Raw genomic sequence first — 20,000 nt, forward strand, 5'->3', positions numbered from 1 at the left:
TATATATACATTTATATATATATATATATATATATATATATATATATATGTGTGTGTGTGTGTGTGTATATATATGTGTATGTGTGTGTGTGTGTGTGTAAACTCGGGCATTCTATTCTCTCTTATTTATCTTCCTCTTGTTTTTTTCTAAGTATTTATAGTTTATATATGAAAGATTTATTTTAAAGTTGTTACTGTTCTTAAAATATTTTAATTGTTCATTACTTCTCGCTTAGTTCAATTATTTCCTTTCCTCGCTGAGCTATTTTCCCCTATTGGAGCCCTTCGGCTTAAAGGATCCTGCTTTTAAAACTAAGGTTGTAGCTTAGCAAGTAATATATATATATATATATATATATATATATATATATATATATATATATATATATATATATATATATATATATATATATATATACATTTATATTCATATGTACTGCATTATATGTATTGTTTTGCTGTTTATTGTTATCAAAAAGAAAAAAAAAATTCAAACCCGGACTAAACGAAGCAAATGGAATGTGACACTATAAATAAAGCCAAATGGCAAATATCGTCTTCGGGTACCGACAGGTGACCTACATTTTGTTTATAAACAACAACGCCTCTTTTAGCCAACACAGAAGAATTGTAGTTGTTTTGTACTCACCCTATCGGCGCCCTCCGTAAGTTCCAGGATGCGGAATTCTTGAAGGTCGGCGTGGTCTCTGGCCTCCTGGAGGTCGGCCTCGAGTCGGGAATTCTGAGCTTCTAGCTCCATGACACGGCTCGACAAGAACCACTGGGTGAGACATTCTGGAAATAAAGAAAGAGTAGTTGGTACATGAACTGTTTTGGAAATTATATGATCAAGAATTTATCTAGAAATGTATATATGGTCTAAAATTCAATACAATTCTTGGAACACTATGTTATGAATTATACTTATTGAATAAAAACCAGGTTTAACATAGTAAATACATTGAAATAATTTCTTACTGTGAGAAAATTCTATAAATCAGGATTTGTACAGAACGAACTTTAGAAAATAAGTTCTTTGCTTAATCAATAAGAAGAAAATTCTTCCCCCTTTTAAAGTTGAGGTTTTCGTAAAATTGCACATAAAATCATTCTGCAGATAAGCTTTACCAGTAACAAATAAGAACACCCTGTTATCTGGAGAATGATTCTTCAGTCTTATGGAGGGCTCAGATTGTACCAAAGAATAGATACAGTATTCAAAAGCATTCCTTTAAGGCAGTGATTCCCAACCTTTTTGTGATCGAGTACCACTTGGAGGTCCCGTACCACTTGGTTCCAGAGAAACTAAATTCGATCAGATACCACTTTATTTCTATAATTGTAAAAATAGAACACGCAAATTAACTAAAAAAACAACTCAATGCAAGGGCTGTATCTGCTTCTTCTCCACCAGCTGGTCAATGCAGGGCATGACTTTGCTCACAGCACATCGGAAATCATGCCCGGGCGCAGCAAGACGGTTTCGGCTCTTTGACTTGATGGCCATGAAGGCTGAGAACCCCTGCTCGCACTCCCACGTCGAGGGGAAAATCAGTAGCTGGGGAACAGCGTGACGGGCTAGCGTCGAGTACGAGGAGGCCATGCTCACCCAGAAGTTTAAAGGAGAGCATTCATTGTGCTTTGTCTTTGCTGTCTCGTCAGCCTGGATATCTATGAGTTCCTCTTATTCCCCGGTCCCAACAGGCAGATCGACTGGATCAACGGAGAACGGATTGGCGACGTAGGCACAACATGTCACGTCCGGGAAGTAATGCTTCAATTCACTCTTGAGCAGTGAGAGGTGATGGACGATTTCTTGGGCAAATTCATCAGTGGGCTCCCTCTCAAGGGTAGTCAGGAGTACGAACATTCCGTAGCGTTTGCTCTCCACGTTCATGACCCCGAAAGTGTTCGCGTACCACCTGGAAGGCCCTCACGTACCACTAGTGGTACGCGTACCACAGGTTGGGAACCACTGCTTTAAGGTATATATTTGACATACCTAATTCTGTTAAGAACTTTCACGATCTGACAATAACTTTACAAATAGCGTTTCATGTATTCACTATACAAAAATTTATAGAAAGACAAATTTGACTTTAATTAAAGTCACTAAAATATTATATCACAAAAAGAGTATCCAGGATTTTCAGACTTGAAAATTTAAAGAATTGAAATTATAAAATTATAAAATATAGCGAAAACAAACCCGGTTTAAAATTATAAACTATAGCGAAAACAAACACGGGTTTTCAGACTTTGATTCTATTTGAACCTGAATTGAAAAAAAAAAAAATGAAGCTGTTTCATGAAAACTGTACCATACCCGCCATAAGTCAATGAATAAACAAGAAAAACAAGATAATCATAATACAATCATTTATCAAGCTGTTGTAAAATATCATAGAAAAAAATTAAATTATTTTTGTCAGGTGACTGTACACATAATTGCGATGTTTGAATTGGACACGCATAGAATAAACAAAATAGACTAGACACCCCTAAAACACTATTTTCTCCTATAACCAACACATTTTCTATTCCTTTGAGTCCTTGACTAATGTATTTTTACGAAAGCTACCTTGTCACATTTTATTGGTTCCTTAGGTAATTGATAAAAAAAAAATCTAATAAAAACTTCAAAGTTACGGTTGCAACCAATAATAATAATAATAATAATAATAATAATAATAATAATAATAATGATATTAATAATAATAATAATAATAATAATAATAATAATAATAATGAATTCATATATTTCAAGCAAATATTCTTCAGCCCAGGTTAGATAGTTTTGAAATTGGTATACAAAATGTAGTATATTCTTGTTACTTAGAAATAATCTCAAGAAGTATGGTAGAATTTCATCCAATCTTACATAGTTATTAAACATATATTTTAAAAATAGTTTAAGGACTCTTCATATACCTAGACAGGATCAATAATCTTAAATCTTCAAATATTGCAAATTAGCATTCCCTTATGAAGTGATTATCTTGTTATTAAACTTTGCAAACTGTATTCAAAATAATTTCAGAATAAGTCATTATATCATGAACTGTTCAGTGGAATAATATTCCAACGAAGCTTGATTCAAACTAAAAGTGCTAATATAAAAAATAATTCATGTATCAATATACATGCACATGCACTTCCACACTGCTAACACATTTATAAATGCTATTTTATTTACATTATACTGCTTTTGATATAATTTTTAACAAAATGGTCTTGCGCTGTTAAAGGCAACATTATTTTCAAATACTAATATCTTAGAGGTTTATAACACACGTCTCTGTTGTTTCCTAGTTTCTCGTAAAGTGTATGGGCATTCAACAGGGAACCCTTTCAAGCAGAATTGTGATATTTTGTCTTTTTCCATAATAATAATAATAATAATAATAATAATAATAATAATAATAACAACAAGGGCCAGTAAATATTTTGGAGTATGCCTACACCAAATATGGGTGACAGGCATCCGAAATAATTCCCATATCAAATTTTAGCTTTGATATCTTTTTGTGTCATAAATTTAATATCCCATTATAAAACACATTTCTCAAAAATATATATAAAATAAAAGATTCTACTTCAAACTGACGGCTCTATCTAATTGTGGAGGATTTCTTTGTCTTTGAACATTAATGGATATGTAGCTCAGACTATGTTTTCCAGAATAGTTGTTCAAATTAGCATCTCAAAAAGGGTCATCAATAACTGGCAGTAAACAGCCAACACAGTAACCATACGCTGTATTACATAACGAGGTACTTTTACCTTCATATTTTTTTGTACATTTTTGTCTTGCGTATAGCCGTATATAGTTTCGTTTACAGTACTTGGGTCTTCGGCAATTTCTTCATTCATTGATTATGATTACTATCTTTTCCGGGCACTTGGAAATTGAAAAGTTGTGCACATTAGAGGAGAGGGAAAAGTGGAGTAGAGTAAGGTCTGGAGTCGCTGTATTGCTTTGCTTCAGAACTGAGTACCATTCAGTTGGTTCTTATACTGTAACTATAAATCCCGGAAATTGTTACTAAAGGCAACCATATGCGAATACAGGGAAACAAAGTTCCAAGAATCAACTATCACCAGAAAAATCTTCATCATGAAGAGAAGCCTAAAAATTGATAAGGAAAGCCAAGGAAAGTATCTCGGATGTCACTGCTGGAAATACCTGCAAAACGCTAAGGCCAAGTACGAGATCTTAATTAAAAGTGAGGTAGAACTTCTGAAGGGGTTAGTCACCTGGAAAGCATACATATTCCGTACAGCTGAAAACCAGCCAAACACAGAATAACAACTCAGAAGGGAGATGAACCAAAATCTAGTTCAAAACAGTCATCGTGCTCGGAGGCCTACAGATGTGTTCACTAATATAAAGAATATTCCAGAATACAAGAAAAAGGGAACTGAATAAAAAAAGAAAGAGGATGAAATACAATGATAAATTGTATAAAATAATAGAAAAGGTGGCTTATAAGTAATGTTTCATTTCATAAAAAATTATATCAAACCTAATACATTTATGAAATCTAGCGTAGTAACTCCCACGAAAGATTCTATGAGAAATCTGAGCTCAGTAACTATGTTCAAGGTATTCGAGAGAATATTAATGGTTTCAGACTTGAGAAATCAAACCCTATTGATGGAAATCTAACTTTGCCTATGAATAGATCCTAGATCAGACTTAACCCCTGGCCAATTCATTCCATCCCTGACAAAAGACTTTTGATAGTAGAAATTCTATATACTTTAAAATTTCTGGCAATTCCTTAGCAGTGAACAGTACAATTAAAAACAAATTTATTGAGCACTAAAGTGGCCCTGGAATAGCTTATGAAAATAAAACCTTCCGCTGAAACTAAATTTTTCATCAAAATTAACAGAGACTGCCCTTATAGCACCGATTTCTTTTGTTCAAGGGAAGAAATTGCATTTGAAAATAAAAATATGAAATTATGAAAAAAGATTTAGGTACCACTAAAGGCTCGTGCTCATCATTTTTGTCAATTATAAGAAACAAATAAATGCTAAACCAGGGACAAATTTAATGTCTTCATGATATTCATACCATATGCTACAAAAACAAATGTACTAACATTACTTAGAAAAGAATGATGTTAAATACAAAACAGACAATTTAGGATTAAAAAAAAAACACTTTCTGGCCACGTGGAATCCTGATACAATTAAACAGATCAACATAAAAAGAAATATAAGTTATAATCAATGTGAATTCTTGTGATAACTTCAACAGTTTTTTATCTTTTTGGATGGATTCACGATTGTTACTTGAACAGATTCCAGAAATCCCTGGCATTGTTAAGAGTCATTAGACAAACATGAACAGTACAGATTATTTTCAAAGTAATTTTTTCTTAATTAGGAATAATATTGTAAGAAAAATATTTCATTGTATAAAGCAGCATTTGCCATAATTAATGTAAATTATAGAATTTACATAACATCTAATTCATCTAATACACTAGTTTCAATATTACCGTATTCCATATCATCAACACTAATTGTGCAATGGTAGGTTTGTTGAACTATTTCCAATACTGATTTACTGGAAACTGAACCAAAAAGTATTAAGGAGAAAATGCTATAAACACTGGCAAAAAGGACACATTTGACAGACTTTTCAGTTTGTTAATACTGTATTCTAATCATATTTTACCTCGAAATTAAGTCAAATTTACGTCCTCAAAAATATCTTATTAAATCCATTCTTGGAGGATTATGAAATGCCCGGTACTGAAATAAACTGTCAAAACAAACTATGGTACTTAACATTGGTAAAGGTGAAGTAGCAACGTCAGTCATGTTGAATTAACGACAATCACTTGCGAAAAACACTGAGCAAAACACTTATCGACTTTGCGGGCAAGTCCAAAACAGAAGGATGACCTGGAGAGCGCGAGTAGTAGGTGTCGGTGGGGTAGCCCAACTGTATTCTCTGGGGCCTGTCACGGCCCTCCCCTTTGATGAAGGGATTATCTAAATGGAAGGCAGCCTGTGAATAGTGGTTTTCACACGCCCTTGTTAAATACACGACACCCACAAAATGATCGCACGAGGGTTGTAACCTCTGCATTCCATGCTTTTATATTTCTCTAGTATATTTGGAAGATTTATATTAGAAAAGTGTAAAGAAGGACCCTTTTCACCGGGCGTCACAGGTCTCTCCCCAGAAATAGATTTTTCCTTCGTCAAAATCCCTTTAATTGTCGTCTGCTTTCAGTAGATTGAATGATTAGTTAACACTTAACTTAAATGTTTGGTTTTTATCCTTTTCATCATTTATAAAAGTAATCAAGATAATTCTTAACACAGAAATTATGGAAACTAGAGTAGTTTGAGTTTAATTCACCAAGCAATAACTAATAAATTACTGACCCGTCACTCATCCAAACACAAGTAGACTGGTTTTTCCAAGCTCACCAAAAATTCTTTGTCAGTCAGTATAATCATTCCCATAGCTATTTGATAATCTCAAAAGCACAACAGTACTTTCATATCTACTTCATGTGCAGACAACTGAAAGACTTTATAGTAGTCTTAGCTGATATATCTCTCTTAATTAGATATGATTGGATATTTCAGCTTTTGCGTACCAATAATGAGAACACATAATCCAAAGTTTCTATTACTAAATCTTAATCTGTTACACGCTCACTAATAAAGTCCAATGTAGGTCTCAGTAAAATTAATTGCAAAACAGAAATGTACACACCAATAATATACATTTATTCCTTTTTAATATAATTTTTCCTTCTCCAGTTGCTTTTGAAAGTGCATTCCATACCTTTATCTCCACTTAGAATGTTCTCAAGGGATTTAATCCCCAGTTTGAATGTTTGGAAGAAACACTTCTAAATAATTGAAAACTCAAATGCTGTTGACTGAAGTCAGGAAGTCAACAGATTATTATTATTATTATTATTAAATGCTAAGCTACAACCCTAGTTGGAAAAGCAGGATGCTATAAGCCCAGGGGCCCCAACAGGGAAAATAGCTCAGTGAGGAAAGGAAACATGGAAAAATAAAATATTTTAAGAATAGTAACAACATTTAAATAAATATTTCCTATATAAACAATAAAAACTTCAACAAAACAAGAGAAAGAGAAACTAGATACAACAGTGTGCCTGAGTGTACCCTCAAGCAAGAGAACTCTAACCCAAGACAGTGGAAGGCCATGGTACAGAGGCTATAGCACTTCCCAAGACTAGAGAACAATGGTTTGATTTTGGAGTGTCCTTCTCCTAGAAGAGCTGCTTACCATAGCTAAAGAGTCTCTTCTACCCTTACCAAGAGGAAAGTAGCCACTGAACAATTACATTGCCGTAGTTAACCCCTGGGGTGAAGAAGAATTGTTTAGTAATCTCAGTGTTGTCAGGTGTATGAGGACAGAGGAGAATCTGTAAAGAATAGGCCAGACTATTCGATGTCTGTGTAGGCAAAGGGAAAGAACCGTAACCAGAGAGAAGGATCCAATATGGTACTGTCTGGCCAGTCAAAGGACCCCCTAACTCTCTAGCGGTAGTATCTCAACGGGCGGCTGGTGCCCTGGCCAACCTACTAGGTGAGTCACTTGTTAACATTATTATTGAAATTTTAAGTAAAAGATTACTATAGAAAAGTAATATTTGGTGTTCTTCAGGATAGCATTCTCAGCTCATTAATTTTCCTACTATAAATGCATGATATGTAGTTTGATCTAAAAAACCAATTCATTGCATAGACAGATGATGCTACTCCCTCAGCATCAATTCCATTTCTTGAATGTAGACCTATAGTAGCAGAACTCCTTAATAGAGATCTATCTAAAATTAGTAAATGGTGGAAATTATGGGGCATGAAGTTGAATCTAACAAAACTCAAAGTATGATTGTAAGTATTATGAGGACAGTGGGTCCTCAATATTCAGATCACAGCATTGTTAATGTTTCTTTAACATTATATGTCTCTTAAAATTTCATGTGTGATTGTTGATAGCAAATTCACTTTTGAGAGAAACACTTGGATTAATAGCTCAATCTCTATCAAAGTTTCTTTTACTAAAAACATATTTTTAATTTTGGCAAATATTCCAGATTTTTCCAAATTCATCAGTCTTTTTGCTTTTGACCACTCGACTCAGTCGCCATCTAAATTTAAAATATCAGAGACTTTGTATAACAACAGGCTTATTTCCACGTGCATAGAACGACACCTAATCTAACCTACATGCTGTGTCCTTACCTACTTACCCAACGGGAAGCTAAACCGGCCCCCCTCCCTTAAACTGCCACATTCTAAGCAATATTGTTGAAAATAAGCGAGTTATGGAACATGGCCGTCATTACACATACACTTAATACATAAAATTCTATATTTTCTGCATATATAATCCACAGCTCTTGTGAATACTTTCATTTAATGATTTATGAGACAAAACTGTGCTGGCTTGATAAAATATAAGTAGGCAATAGAAAAAACAAAGAAATAAGTATCTCATACAATAAAATGAGTTCTCATGACCATCAACTTTCCACCTTGGGATGTAAATAAAGTTGAGTAATGTTTGTCTTTATATAAGTAACAATTCTACAATATATTCTCTTTTTTATTCCTCTTTGTGCTATATCTAAAAGGTTTATCTATAGAGAATGAAAGACCAAAGGACAAGAGTTACCAGTGTATCTTATTGTTTTAGGCTATATATATACTTTACAGTATTCACTAAGCATTCTTCCTTCCCCTATACCATTTTCAAAACCCTGTACTCAGGAAATCAGAAAATCCATAAGTTTATGCTTCAACTGAAAAGGAATACAATTTATTCATAAAAGAAACTCTTTCTGGTACAACAGAGGAACATAGGTGGTGGACTACCCTTAAATCTGCACTCTCTGGTGTAGATGCAACAGTTCCTCCTTTACTTAAACCAGATGGCTCTGTGCCTCACTGTCCAAAGGAAAAGGCAACCCTTTGGGCTGATGTGTTTGACAGTAAGAAGAGTAATGAGAAACTTGATCTTCCTCATTCCTGTTTTCCTGAGGCTAAACTAACTAGTTTAGCTTTCTGATCTCGTGAAATTAAAGCTCTCTTGATGGACCTTTTTGTTTGTGGAGGTGCAGACCAAAATGGTATTTTTCCTTTATTTTTTATAAAGACTGCAGATTTCTTAGCTCCAAAGTTATCTATTATTTTGCGCAAGTTAGCAAGAAGAGGAATTTTTAGCACTTGTTGATGAATTGGTAATGGTAATCCACTATGTAAATGTGTTTGTGGTAGCTCAAGTCCAACTGATTACCGCCCAATTTCCATAACTCCCATATTATCTAAAGGTTTTGAACGTCTTTTGGCAAAATGTCTTAATAGGTGTGCCAGAGGTAATCATCTGTTCCCTAGTTTGCAATTTGGTTTTCGTAAAGGCCTTGGAGCATGTAATGCCCTTCTTACAATCTCAAATGCTGTACAGAAATCCCTTGATTGTGGAAAGGAAGTTTGTATGATTGGCCTTGATTTTTGTGCTCCCTTTGACCATGTCAATCATGAGGGCCATGTTTTCAAACTCAAACAGTTGGGAGTAGGTGGGTCGTTTCTTAGCATCATTATTGAATTTTCCAGTAATAGATCGCAAAGAGCTGTTGTTGATGGGCACCATTGTGAGTATAGGAATGTGATATCTGGTGTTCTTCAAGGCAGTGTTCTTGGCCCATTACTTTTTTATTATATACACATAACATGTGGTTTAGCTTAAAAAACAAGCTTGTTGCATATGCAGATGATGCTACACTCCTTGCATCATCGCATCTCCTGAATATAGATCTTCCTAATCGGGTAATTGAATCAACTGAACTTCAAAAGTTCAAACTTGAACCAAATGTTTTTATGTTGAACAGGCTGACATAAGTCTTTTTATAGTTTATATATGATATATTTGTTTTGATGTTGTTACTGTTTTTAAAATATTCTATCTTAATTGTTCATTATTTATTAGATCGTTTATATATTTCCTTATATCCTTTCCTCACTGGGCTATTTTTCCCTGTTGGAGCCTATGGGCTTATATAATCTTGTTTTTCCAAATAAGGCTGTAGCTTAGCTAGTAGCAGTAATGATAATAATAATAAAAATAAAAATAATAATAACAATAATAATAATAATAATAATAATAATAATAATAATAATAATATGATATAATTCCTCACCTTTATCTCCAAGATCCACACAGGGGGAGCTGGCATTGGATGTTGACGCCAGCAGATTCTGCCACTCATCCGATAATTGAGCATATTGACTGCCGTATTTGTTGTCTGCCACCTGAAAATATACTATAGTTAATATATGAAAGGATTGGATTGAATTGGATTTATGAATATGTGCTAGAGAATAGAGGTAAGCAGAAGGATATAAAGCAAATGAAGTAAGGGAATGGAGGATTGCTACAAAGACCCTTAAGTAATGCCTACAGGGCACCAGATGAGGTGCACTGATGGCACCATCCCCCTGCAGAGCAAATACAACAAAATATGCTGGTCATTAGTAAACAAACACAAAAACCTGCTTACCCAAAAATCAAAGAAAGTACAAACACAAGAAATAAATAAGGAAGACACTTATAAGTAAAATTAAATATATACGAAAAAAATCCAATTTGACCAAGAAAACTTAAAATATTTATCTTTATACCCAGCAAGTTCTCTACTGAATAGAGCCTAGCTATGTAAATACAGTACAGAATTACATCATATGAAATAAATCTGACTCTTAGTTTCTGTTAAGTAAAATGGCGCTTACACAGGAAAAAAAAATCACTGACTGATTACTTGTATTTATGTATTGCAGATACTGCTTATTAGATGCATATACAGCATAGTACTTTTAAGGACACGACCGTTTATTTAATAAACTACAGAATTTCCTCCACGAAACTATTTACAAGAGACCAAAAAATTGGGATACCTAATAAATTTGCAAGACAGCAAATCTATTAAGTATTACTTTATTCAGTAATGCAAATTCTAAATAAATGTACAGTACTTTGTTCACAATAATGATCGGGGTTTTGACATTTCAACTCCCAAATATTATTTTTATAAGTATCATCAACATTGTTATAATTTCTAGTTTTCAGTTTGTAGATATACTTCATAATTCATTAAGTTATTCATCCCTCCAAATGGCACTTTTCTTTTCAAACTTACATTATATCTTTATTGAAGTTCTTAATCTCTCAATATAAAATTATAACAATACTAATAACAACAATAAATCTTTCAATATATATTTACTAGCTTCCAAATATATGAATACTATCTTGGAACTTCTGACTTTTCTTCAAATTAAAACTGTGTGACAAATCTTATTTTCCTATATAAATACGTTTGAAAAACTATCTCGGATATCTTAACAATTCATGCAAAATGAATTTTACTTTTTGGTGAGTTGGTAAGTTTTAAATACGATAAAATTTCTTTATATCACTTAATATGATAAAAAGAATACATTTTTCCTAATGTTTATATTTTCATCATATAGATTTTAGCTCTAATGGATAAGATAGTATAATTACACAGCAGTAAGAAAAAATTAATCAAAAAGAAATTCGGTTATTGAAAAGGTGACATTCATCCACATAATGCATTGTTTCGCTACGTGAACGAGTTTACCTAAATATTCCCCACCGTTTTGTGACTTCTGCCTTTGGGGGGTTATCTGCTTAAAAAACCTTATTTATGAGGGTAAAGAAAGTGTTACTCTCACACTACTATTTAGACTACAAAGTATTGAGTAAGTTTATATCTACATCAAAAAAATAATTTCGACCAACTGAAATTATCGAAGTATACAACAAACAATAATACAACAGTGAAATATAAAGCCATCATTTTCAAAAGTATGTGTTCAAACCCATGAAACGGAGTGGGGTGAATGATTAATTTAGTTAGTCATACAAGGAAAACAGAAAATGTAACAGCCTGTGTCATCAAAGAAAATGGTAATAAACTTAGGGATGACTTACTTAACTCTGTTTTGTATACTTTCTTCACAGTGAAAGATATACAGGTATACGAACATTAACTTTCAATTTTGATTCCTTTTGCCATCGACCTTCCTTGTCAAACTACTTGTACAGTTAACATATCCTAAAACTAAATGAAATTAGAATAAACACGACTCAGGCATGTCAGAACTTTAAAATTAATTGGTCTCACCTTTGGCCAAGTGGGTGGTTCAGTACCGGGCGTTGTGGGTGTGAGGAAGGCGGTGGGTGTGTGCGGGTGGTCTGTCTCCTCGTCGTAGAGGCCTTCTGGGTGGTCGAAGGTGTGAAGAGGGGAGGGATCGGGTGTCGTCGGAGACGAGATCGGTGACAGTTCTTCGTCGCTGGATTGTTCAAGAACGGTGGGAAGCTCGCTTACCTGGGGAATATCCAGGTAAAGTCAGGCCCAATGGTAATCATAAATGCAATAGGGTTTTATTAATTATGAGAATTTATAGGTCTGATATTAGTAATGAAAATTATTCTTGCAGTGCAGTCGTAATTTCTTTTTACTTAATAATGTATTGAATTTATTTTTTTTTAATAACACGAATGGTCAGAAATTGAGATATAATTGGCAATAGGGATTATCTTTATGACAAAAAAAAACATTTGTGGATTTAATTTCCACAATAATAACAATAATAATTATCATTATTAATTACTGCTATAATCAATATCATTAGTACTAGTATCCTTCACCTTCGCTACAGAAAACATGTTGACTTAGGAGAATTGGCCATGAAAAAACGTAACGATACAAAGGCAAACTATCTTTACTTTTATAAGGATGTACTGTAGGCCTAGTGTTCTTCCTAGTGACTAAAATGACTTCTAAAATAAATTGATATCCTTGAAAAGACACCAAATTGTTAGCTACTGTATAATCAGCTTTGAAGTATAACCATCTTACAAAAAAAAAAAGAAAAAAAAAACCACATTAACATGAAGAAAATCATCTAAATGCTTACAAAAAATATCAGATACAAAAGCTTATTAAAATGGCTTAAAATAAAATTTGTATAATTTTAAAAGGATACATTATTATCATTTAAAAATCTTACATATCATAAATAAGAACTCTGAAAAAATGTAAGCATAAACTCAGGAAAGTCACGATTTAAACAAAATGATCCTTAAGAATAATATATTAAGTGAACATTCGTCAACCATCATAAATTAAAAGTTATTTTCATCTGCTTTACCTTAACGCATGATTCCCTTCTTGGGGGCCAGACGGGAGGGGAGGTGGCAATGGCCATGCATTCGCGGTCCTGAAAAGTTTCGAAGATGAGCAATGTGATAAACATTGGGAATTGAAGAAGGGAAATCAAAACAAACAAGGGCAACAGGTTTAAGCGAACAGTTTTCCTTCGCTTTTTTGGATTTAGCTAAGGTAAATTTTGTTCTCCTCTGAAATACTCAGTCTTTAAAGGGATGCTACTAACAAAATATTCAATTATAATCTGTATTACTATACAATCAGTGTAAACACTATTTTTCATAACTAATGAGAATATTCTTTTAACATACTGAATGACACGAAAAGTAAAGTCAGACTAGGAATAATAGATGACAACATATATGCTATTATAAAATTAGTAATCTATATACTTCAATTAGTATTTCAAAGTGATGAAGGAATTGGTATTATAATGCAAAAACAAAAACTGCAAGGCACTGGAGTCGAAATAAATTACAATAAAGATATCAGGTCATTAAATAAAAATATTCAACTCTAAATTTAGGATAATGAATAACACAAGGATTACTTATGTTAGCAAAGTCAATCAGAACAAACAGAGAAAAACAAATACAAAGAGAACTTTAAAACCAGTACAGATGAACAACCCTCACCATGGCTTCCTCCGTGAGGTCAGTGATCTTGGCCTGCTGTTCGTCGATGATCTCTTTCTGCTCGGCGATCCTCTGCAGGTTGGCCTCGATCGCCTCCTGCTGGTCATAGGTCTTCTTGAGCAGTTCCTCGACCTCAAGTCTGGCGTTCTCCAGCTGCAGGCGGAGATCTTCGTTCTCGGAGGCCATCGAGATCCCGGACTCGATCGACTGTTCCATCGGGGTGGTGGCGGCGCTGCCTAGGGATTTGGATGGCACTGGCGTACTTGGGGGGAGAGGGAGGAGGATTACGTTGCTACTAAGGCTGCCACTGTTGCTGAGATTGCTGGCAGTGCTGATGCTGCTGCTACTCGACTCCTGAAACGAGGCATACATTTCGTGAGTTAGCAAACATTTGGATCTGTTCGATTCCTGCAATGAAGCATACATTTCGAGTCTGCGAATGTTTGGATTTGCTCGACTTCTGCAATAAGATCAACATTCCAAGAGTCAGCAAACGTTTAGGTCTGCTCGACTCCTGCAATGAGGCATACATTTCAAGAGTCAACAAGCATCTGGATATAGGCATGAACTTCTGTTTAGCTGGTTAGGGGTGCCATACCATACCATACCCTTGCGAATAATTGTTAAATTTGGGTATTTATGTCTACATGTGCTGAGATTTGGCCAGAGGTGCCATACAGTGCTCTGATGTTTGATTACGCGGAATTTGGGTTTGGGAGTCTGGGAGCGTTAGTGTGGCCTGGACCATTACACAGTACTGTAAAAATATTTGAGCACTGACTGATGTGATTTGTCCGTAGTACTGTAAATAAGTATTTATAGTGTTAATTTCTTGGAGCACCAAGACCCTTTTTTCTTACTTACAAATGTTTAAGAGCATTAGCATCTGTTCAGAGCACTGTACTGCACCAAAAAGTATAATACTGATCATTTTCTACTTTATAAAAACCAGCCTGGTGTACTATATGATTTATATATCATGGTAGATAATCGTTTATGTAAAGTATAACAATTTCTATATGATCATGACTCTTGCGTGTATAGATTCTATATAAATGACTGTACTAAGGGTGAGGAGGAATGTGTCTCTAATACTACATGGTGTAATTAAGTAACTTCCGAAAGCAATTAACATCGTTGTATAGAAAAGATGCTGAAGGCTTTTAAAACGGAATAATAATGAGTACGAGGTGGTAACATAATAAGCGTGATGGATGCTGAAAATACGATGGAATTTGTTCGGGATTACTGAAGAAGTAATTGAAAGAAGACTACTAGAAATTTAAAAACAAATTCAGAATGCGATTTCATCTTAAGTTTTGCAAATGAGAATGGGATAAAAAATAAAGCAAAGCGAGTCAAGTAAAGGCAAGGTGAAATGCAAACATCTTATGAGACATAACCTCACGTTTTGTCTGCCAATTATTAATTCTTACTAAACCACTTAAATATTAAATTTGAAACTCCTTAAGTAATTAAATCTAAACTTCTTGATTAATTTATGCATTTGTGAGATATGTCTCTAACCTTAGTTCGAGTAAAATTGTTTCTTACCTTCATGGTACAAGATGGGAGGCGAAATCTCCACTAAGGAAAGAGACAGATTGGTCAATAATATGGACATTCCATTTCCAATATCAAAAGATTGGATAAATTTAAAAACTATACAGAATTGGAAATAGTATGTTACATGTATTTTGAATTATTTTATAGTGTTAATTTGTTTTCTCTTTATCTAAAACTATCAAAATAATGTGAATGTTTAAAATTTGATCTACTGTTGATAAAAAACTAATATTAGTATAATAATGTAAATTTATTATTTGTTATAGAGTACCATTAACCAACAATCATATGATTTAAAAATAGACTGAATAAAAATTATTCTGTATATGACCACAGAACAAGTCTTATGCATTTTGACAATAGTAATGATCATCTCACCCATTAGTAAACAATACACAGTAATACATATAAAGAGAAAAAGAGAGATAAAAGGTTAATCATCCAAGTTTCAATATTTACACTTTTCATTTTCATCACCTTCTCTCGTATTCTTCCATCCTTGGTATTTCCTCCTTCTTTGTTCTTTTTGCTACTCACACTGGACCCTCCACCCCGAGTCTGGAAAAGGAAAAGAAAAATCAATAAGTTACATTAATTTCAAGCTATAAAAACTAGAAAAAAAAATATTTCAGTACTATCTAATTCTATACAAAACTTGAACCTAAAGAATTTTAAAGATAAGCATATCTTTAATGAGAAAATGTACGAGAAAGTATGTTTAAAAACGTTGTGTCCGCACAGAGATTGGATGGGAGACCACTGGTAAAGACCAGACGCCATCTGCACACGAGATGGGGTGTAGGTCGACTACCGCATCACATTAATATTTGTCAAAAAATTTAGTAGAAGATTGTGCTTTTTTGATACCACAACTTCAGCAGGAAAATAATTTTGCTTATATATATATATATATATATATATATATATATATATATATATATATATATATATATATATATATATATATATATATATATGTATATATATGTATATATATACATATATATACAGATATATATATATATATATGTATATTTTTATACATATATATATACATACATATATATATGTGTGTGTATATATACATATATATATATATATATATATATATATATATATATACATAAATATGTGTATGTATGTGTGTGTGTTTTGTGTATATATATACTATATATACTTAAATATATCATATATACAGTATGCATATATATAAAATGAATGTGTGCTTGCATGCAAGTGCGTATCCTCGTGATTAGAAGCAAGTAAGACTTAGTGTATAAAAAGAAATTTGTAAAATATTGTTCTACCAACACACGTTACGATGACTGTGATTGCCATATTTCCATATTAAAACTAATGTATCGGTTTCTCAATGCTGCTCTTAATCGTATATGCTTTATTTGTGTCCTGGATTTCCTGTTTATTTCTCTTAAGATGGGATGCTTGGAAATAATAATAATAATAATAATAATAATAATAATAATAATAATAATAATAATAATAAACGCACTGAACAGTGATGAAGATAAAACAAAATAAAATAATAAAACTGAACCTTCATAAATTGCAAATGGGAGGAAACTTGTGTTTGGCATCAAAGTTGAAATCCAGAGGCTTATGTGAATAGACTATTACAGTAAATAGGTGTAGCTTCTCATCGTTAAATATCCTCTTGTATCTTTGCTGCTTCCCTAACCTAAGATTTGAAACAATACATATATACCTATATGCTTAATATATGGATGTATAATGTATGCCTTCATTATACTTCGTGTGTGTGTATATGTATGTATGTATATATATATATATATATATATATATATATATATATATATATATATATATATATATATATATATGTGTGTGTGTGTATATATATATATATATATATATATATATATATACATATATATATATATATATATATATATATATATATATATATATATATATATATAAAAATAAAACGGCTTGGACCTCTGATACACCGACTCCCCTGGCGTTATAGCAAGTGAGATTGGTTCTCCTGTTAGGATATCTGATCATGCCTCGATTTCATTAGTAGGGAAGACTGATCAGCCTGTCCCTTATGTATCATACTCATGTAAGATTTATATGAAATCTCGAGCAGACTGGAATGGGATTTTGAGTGATCTTTTGGGCTTGAATTGGTCACAATTTTATAGTAGAATTGATCCTGTTGTCCCATTGAATAAGAATCTAGTCAACATAATTGATAGGCATATCCCTTCTCGTGTGATAGTATACCGAGTGAAGGACAAACCCTAGTTCAATGATAATTTTAGACGTGCTTATTTGGAGAAGCCGGGGGCCTATCATCTTTGGATGGGTAACAGATCAAATTTGACTTGGAATAACTATACTCAGCTTAAGAGCTTTTGCTCAGTATTTATGCTTTAACTGAAAAGGGATACAATTTAACCATAAAAGAAACCCTTTCTGATACAATCAAGGTACATAAGTGGAGAACTACCCTTAAATCTGCAATCTTTGGTGTAGATGCAACATTTCCTCCTTTACTTAAACCAGATGGCTCTGCCACTCACTGTCTAAAGGAAAAACAACCCTTTTGGCGGATGTGTTTGACAGTAAATAGAGTAATAAGAAACTTGATCTTCCCCATTCTTGTTTTTTCTGGGGCTAAACTAACTAGTTTAGTTTTCGATCTCGTGAAATTAAAGCTCTTGATGGACCTCCATGCTTATGCAAGTGTAGACCAAAATGGTATTTTTTCTTTGTTTTGTATTAAGACTGCAGATTTCTTAGCTCCAAAATTATCTGTTATTTTGCATAAGTTAGCAAGAAGAGGAGCTTTTAGCAATTGTTGGAAAATGGGTAATGTTACTCCACTATGTACAGTAAATGTTTTTGTGATAGCTCAAGTCCAACGGATTACCATACCGTCCAAATTCCATAACTGTCATATTATTTTAAGTTTTTTAACGTCTTTTGGCAAAACGTCACAAAAGGTTTGCTGAAGGTAATCATCTCTTCCCCAGTTTGCTATTTAGTTTTCGTAAAGGCCTTGGAGCATGTGATGCCCTTCTTACAATCTCCAATGCTGTAGAGAAATCCCTTGATTGTGGTCAGGAAGTTCGTATGATAGGCCTTGATTTTAGTGCTGCCTTTAACAGTGTTAAACATGAGGCCCTTGTTTTCAAACTCAAACAGTTGGGAGTGGGTGGGTCGTTTCTTAGCATAATTTTAGAATCTTTAAGTAATAGATCACAGCGCTGTTGCTGTGTACCATAGTTAGTATAGTTATATGATACCTTGTGTTCCTCAGGGTAGTGTTCTTAGCCCATTACTTTTCCTACTATATACATAGGAAATGTGGTTTGGCCTAGGAAACAAGCTTGTTGCATATGCAGATGATGCTACACACTTTGCATCAATTGCATCTCCTGAATTTAGATCTGGGGTTGCTGAATCCCCTAATAGAGATCTAGCTAAAATTAGTACATGGTGCCAATTATGAGGCATGAAGTTGAATCCTAACAAAACTCAAAATAAGATTGTAAGTAGATCAAGGAAGTGGCTCCTCAACATTCAGATTTCAGCATTGATAATGCTTCTTTAAATCTGTATGACTCTTAAAATTTTAGGTGTGATTCTTGACAGCAAATTTACTTTTGAAAAATACATCAGGCCTGTGTCTTCTTCCATTGCACATGAACTTGGCTTACTGAGAAAGTCTTTTATGATTTTCGGTGATCAATCTATTCTAAAGAAGTGTTTTAATTCTTTCATTCTGCCTTGTTTCGAGTATTGTTCTCCAGTCTGGACTTGAGCTGCTGATTCTCATCTTAATTTGTTGGACAGAAACTTACAGTCTTTTAAATTTCTTATTCCTGATCTAGATATTAATCTCTCCCGCCGTCGTTCAATTAGTTCGTTATGCATGTTGCATAAGATTTTTCATAATTCTGATCATTCTTTACAGTCAGATCATTCCGGACAGTAACATCCTGTTCGTAATACTAGGCAGGCACTTAATGCTAATAGTCAGGCCTTCTCCATCATGAGGCTCAACACTACACAGTATTCTGGAAATTTTATTCCAGCTGTGACTAAACTAAGTTGTGGAATGATCTTCCTAATCCGGTAGCTGAATCGGTAGAACATCAAAAGTTCAAACTTGCAGCAAATGTTTTGATGTTGAACAGGCTGACATAAGTCTTTTTATAGTTTATATATGAAATATCTGTTTTGATGTTGTTACTATTTGAAAATATATTTATCAATTGTTAATTATTTCTCATATCGTTTATTTATTTCTTTATTTCTTTTTCTTATTGGGCTATTTTTCCCTGTTCGAGCCCTTGAGCTTTGAGTATTTTGCTTTTCCAACTATGGTTGTAACTTAGCTAATAATAATAATAATAATAATAATAATAATAATAATAATAACAATATATATATATATATATATATATATATATATATATATATATATATATATATATATATATATATATATATATATATATTATATGCATACTGAAAACGA

General features: G+C 33.2%; 1 protein-coding gene across 1 annotated transcript in view; it reads right to left on the bottom strand.

Moving 5' to 3' along the window:
* LOC137615884 (calponin homology domain-containing protein DDB_G0272472-like) overlaps positions 1-20,000 on the bottom strand; it is a 314,596-nt gene that overhangs the window by 23,077 nt on the left and 271,519 nt on the right. The window contains exons 9-15 of the mRNA XM_068345571.1: positions 15,947-16,027; positions 15,458-15,490; positions 13,904-14,257; positions 13,252-13,320; positions 12,222-12,425; positions 10,215-10,326; positions 650-795 (exon numbers count right to left, since the gene is read on the bottom strand). Of these exons, the coding sequence (XP_068201672.1) occupies positions 650-795; positions 10,215-10,326; positions 12,222-12,425; positions 13,252-13,320; positions 13,904-14,257; positions 15,458-15,490; positions 15,947-16,027 (999 nt within the window). The remainder of the gene's footprint in view (positions 1-649; positions 796-10,214; positions 10,327-12,221; positions 12,426-13,251; positions 13,321-13,903; positions 14,258-15,457; positions 15,491-15,946; positions 16,028-20,000) is intronic.

This window comes from Palaemon carinicauda, chromosome 22 (genome assembly GCF_036898095.1).
Source record: "Palaemon carinicauda isolate YSFRI2023 chromosome 22, ASM3689809v2, whole genome shotgun sequence".
In the NCBI taxonomy this organism is placed as follows: Eukaryota; Metazoa; Arthropoda; class Malacostraca; order Decapoda; family Palaemonidae; genus Palaemon; species Palaemon carinicauda.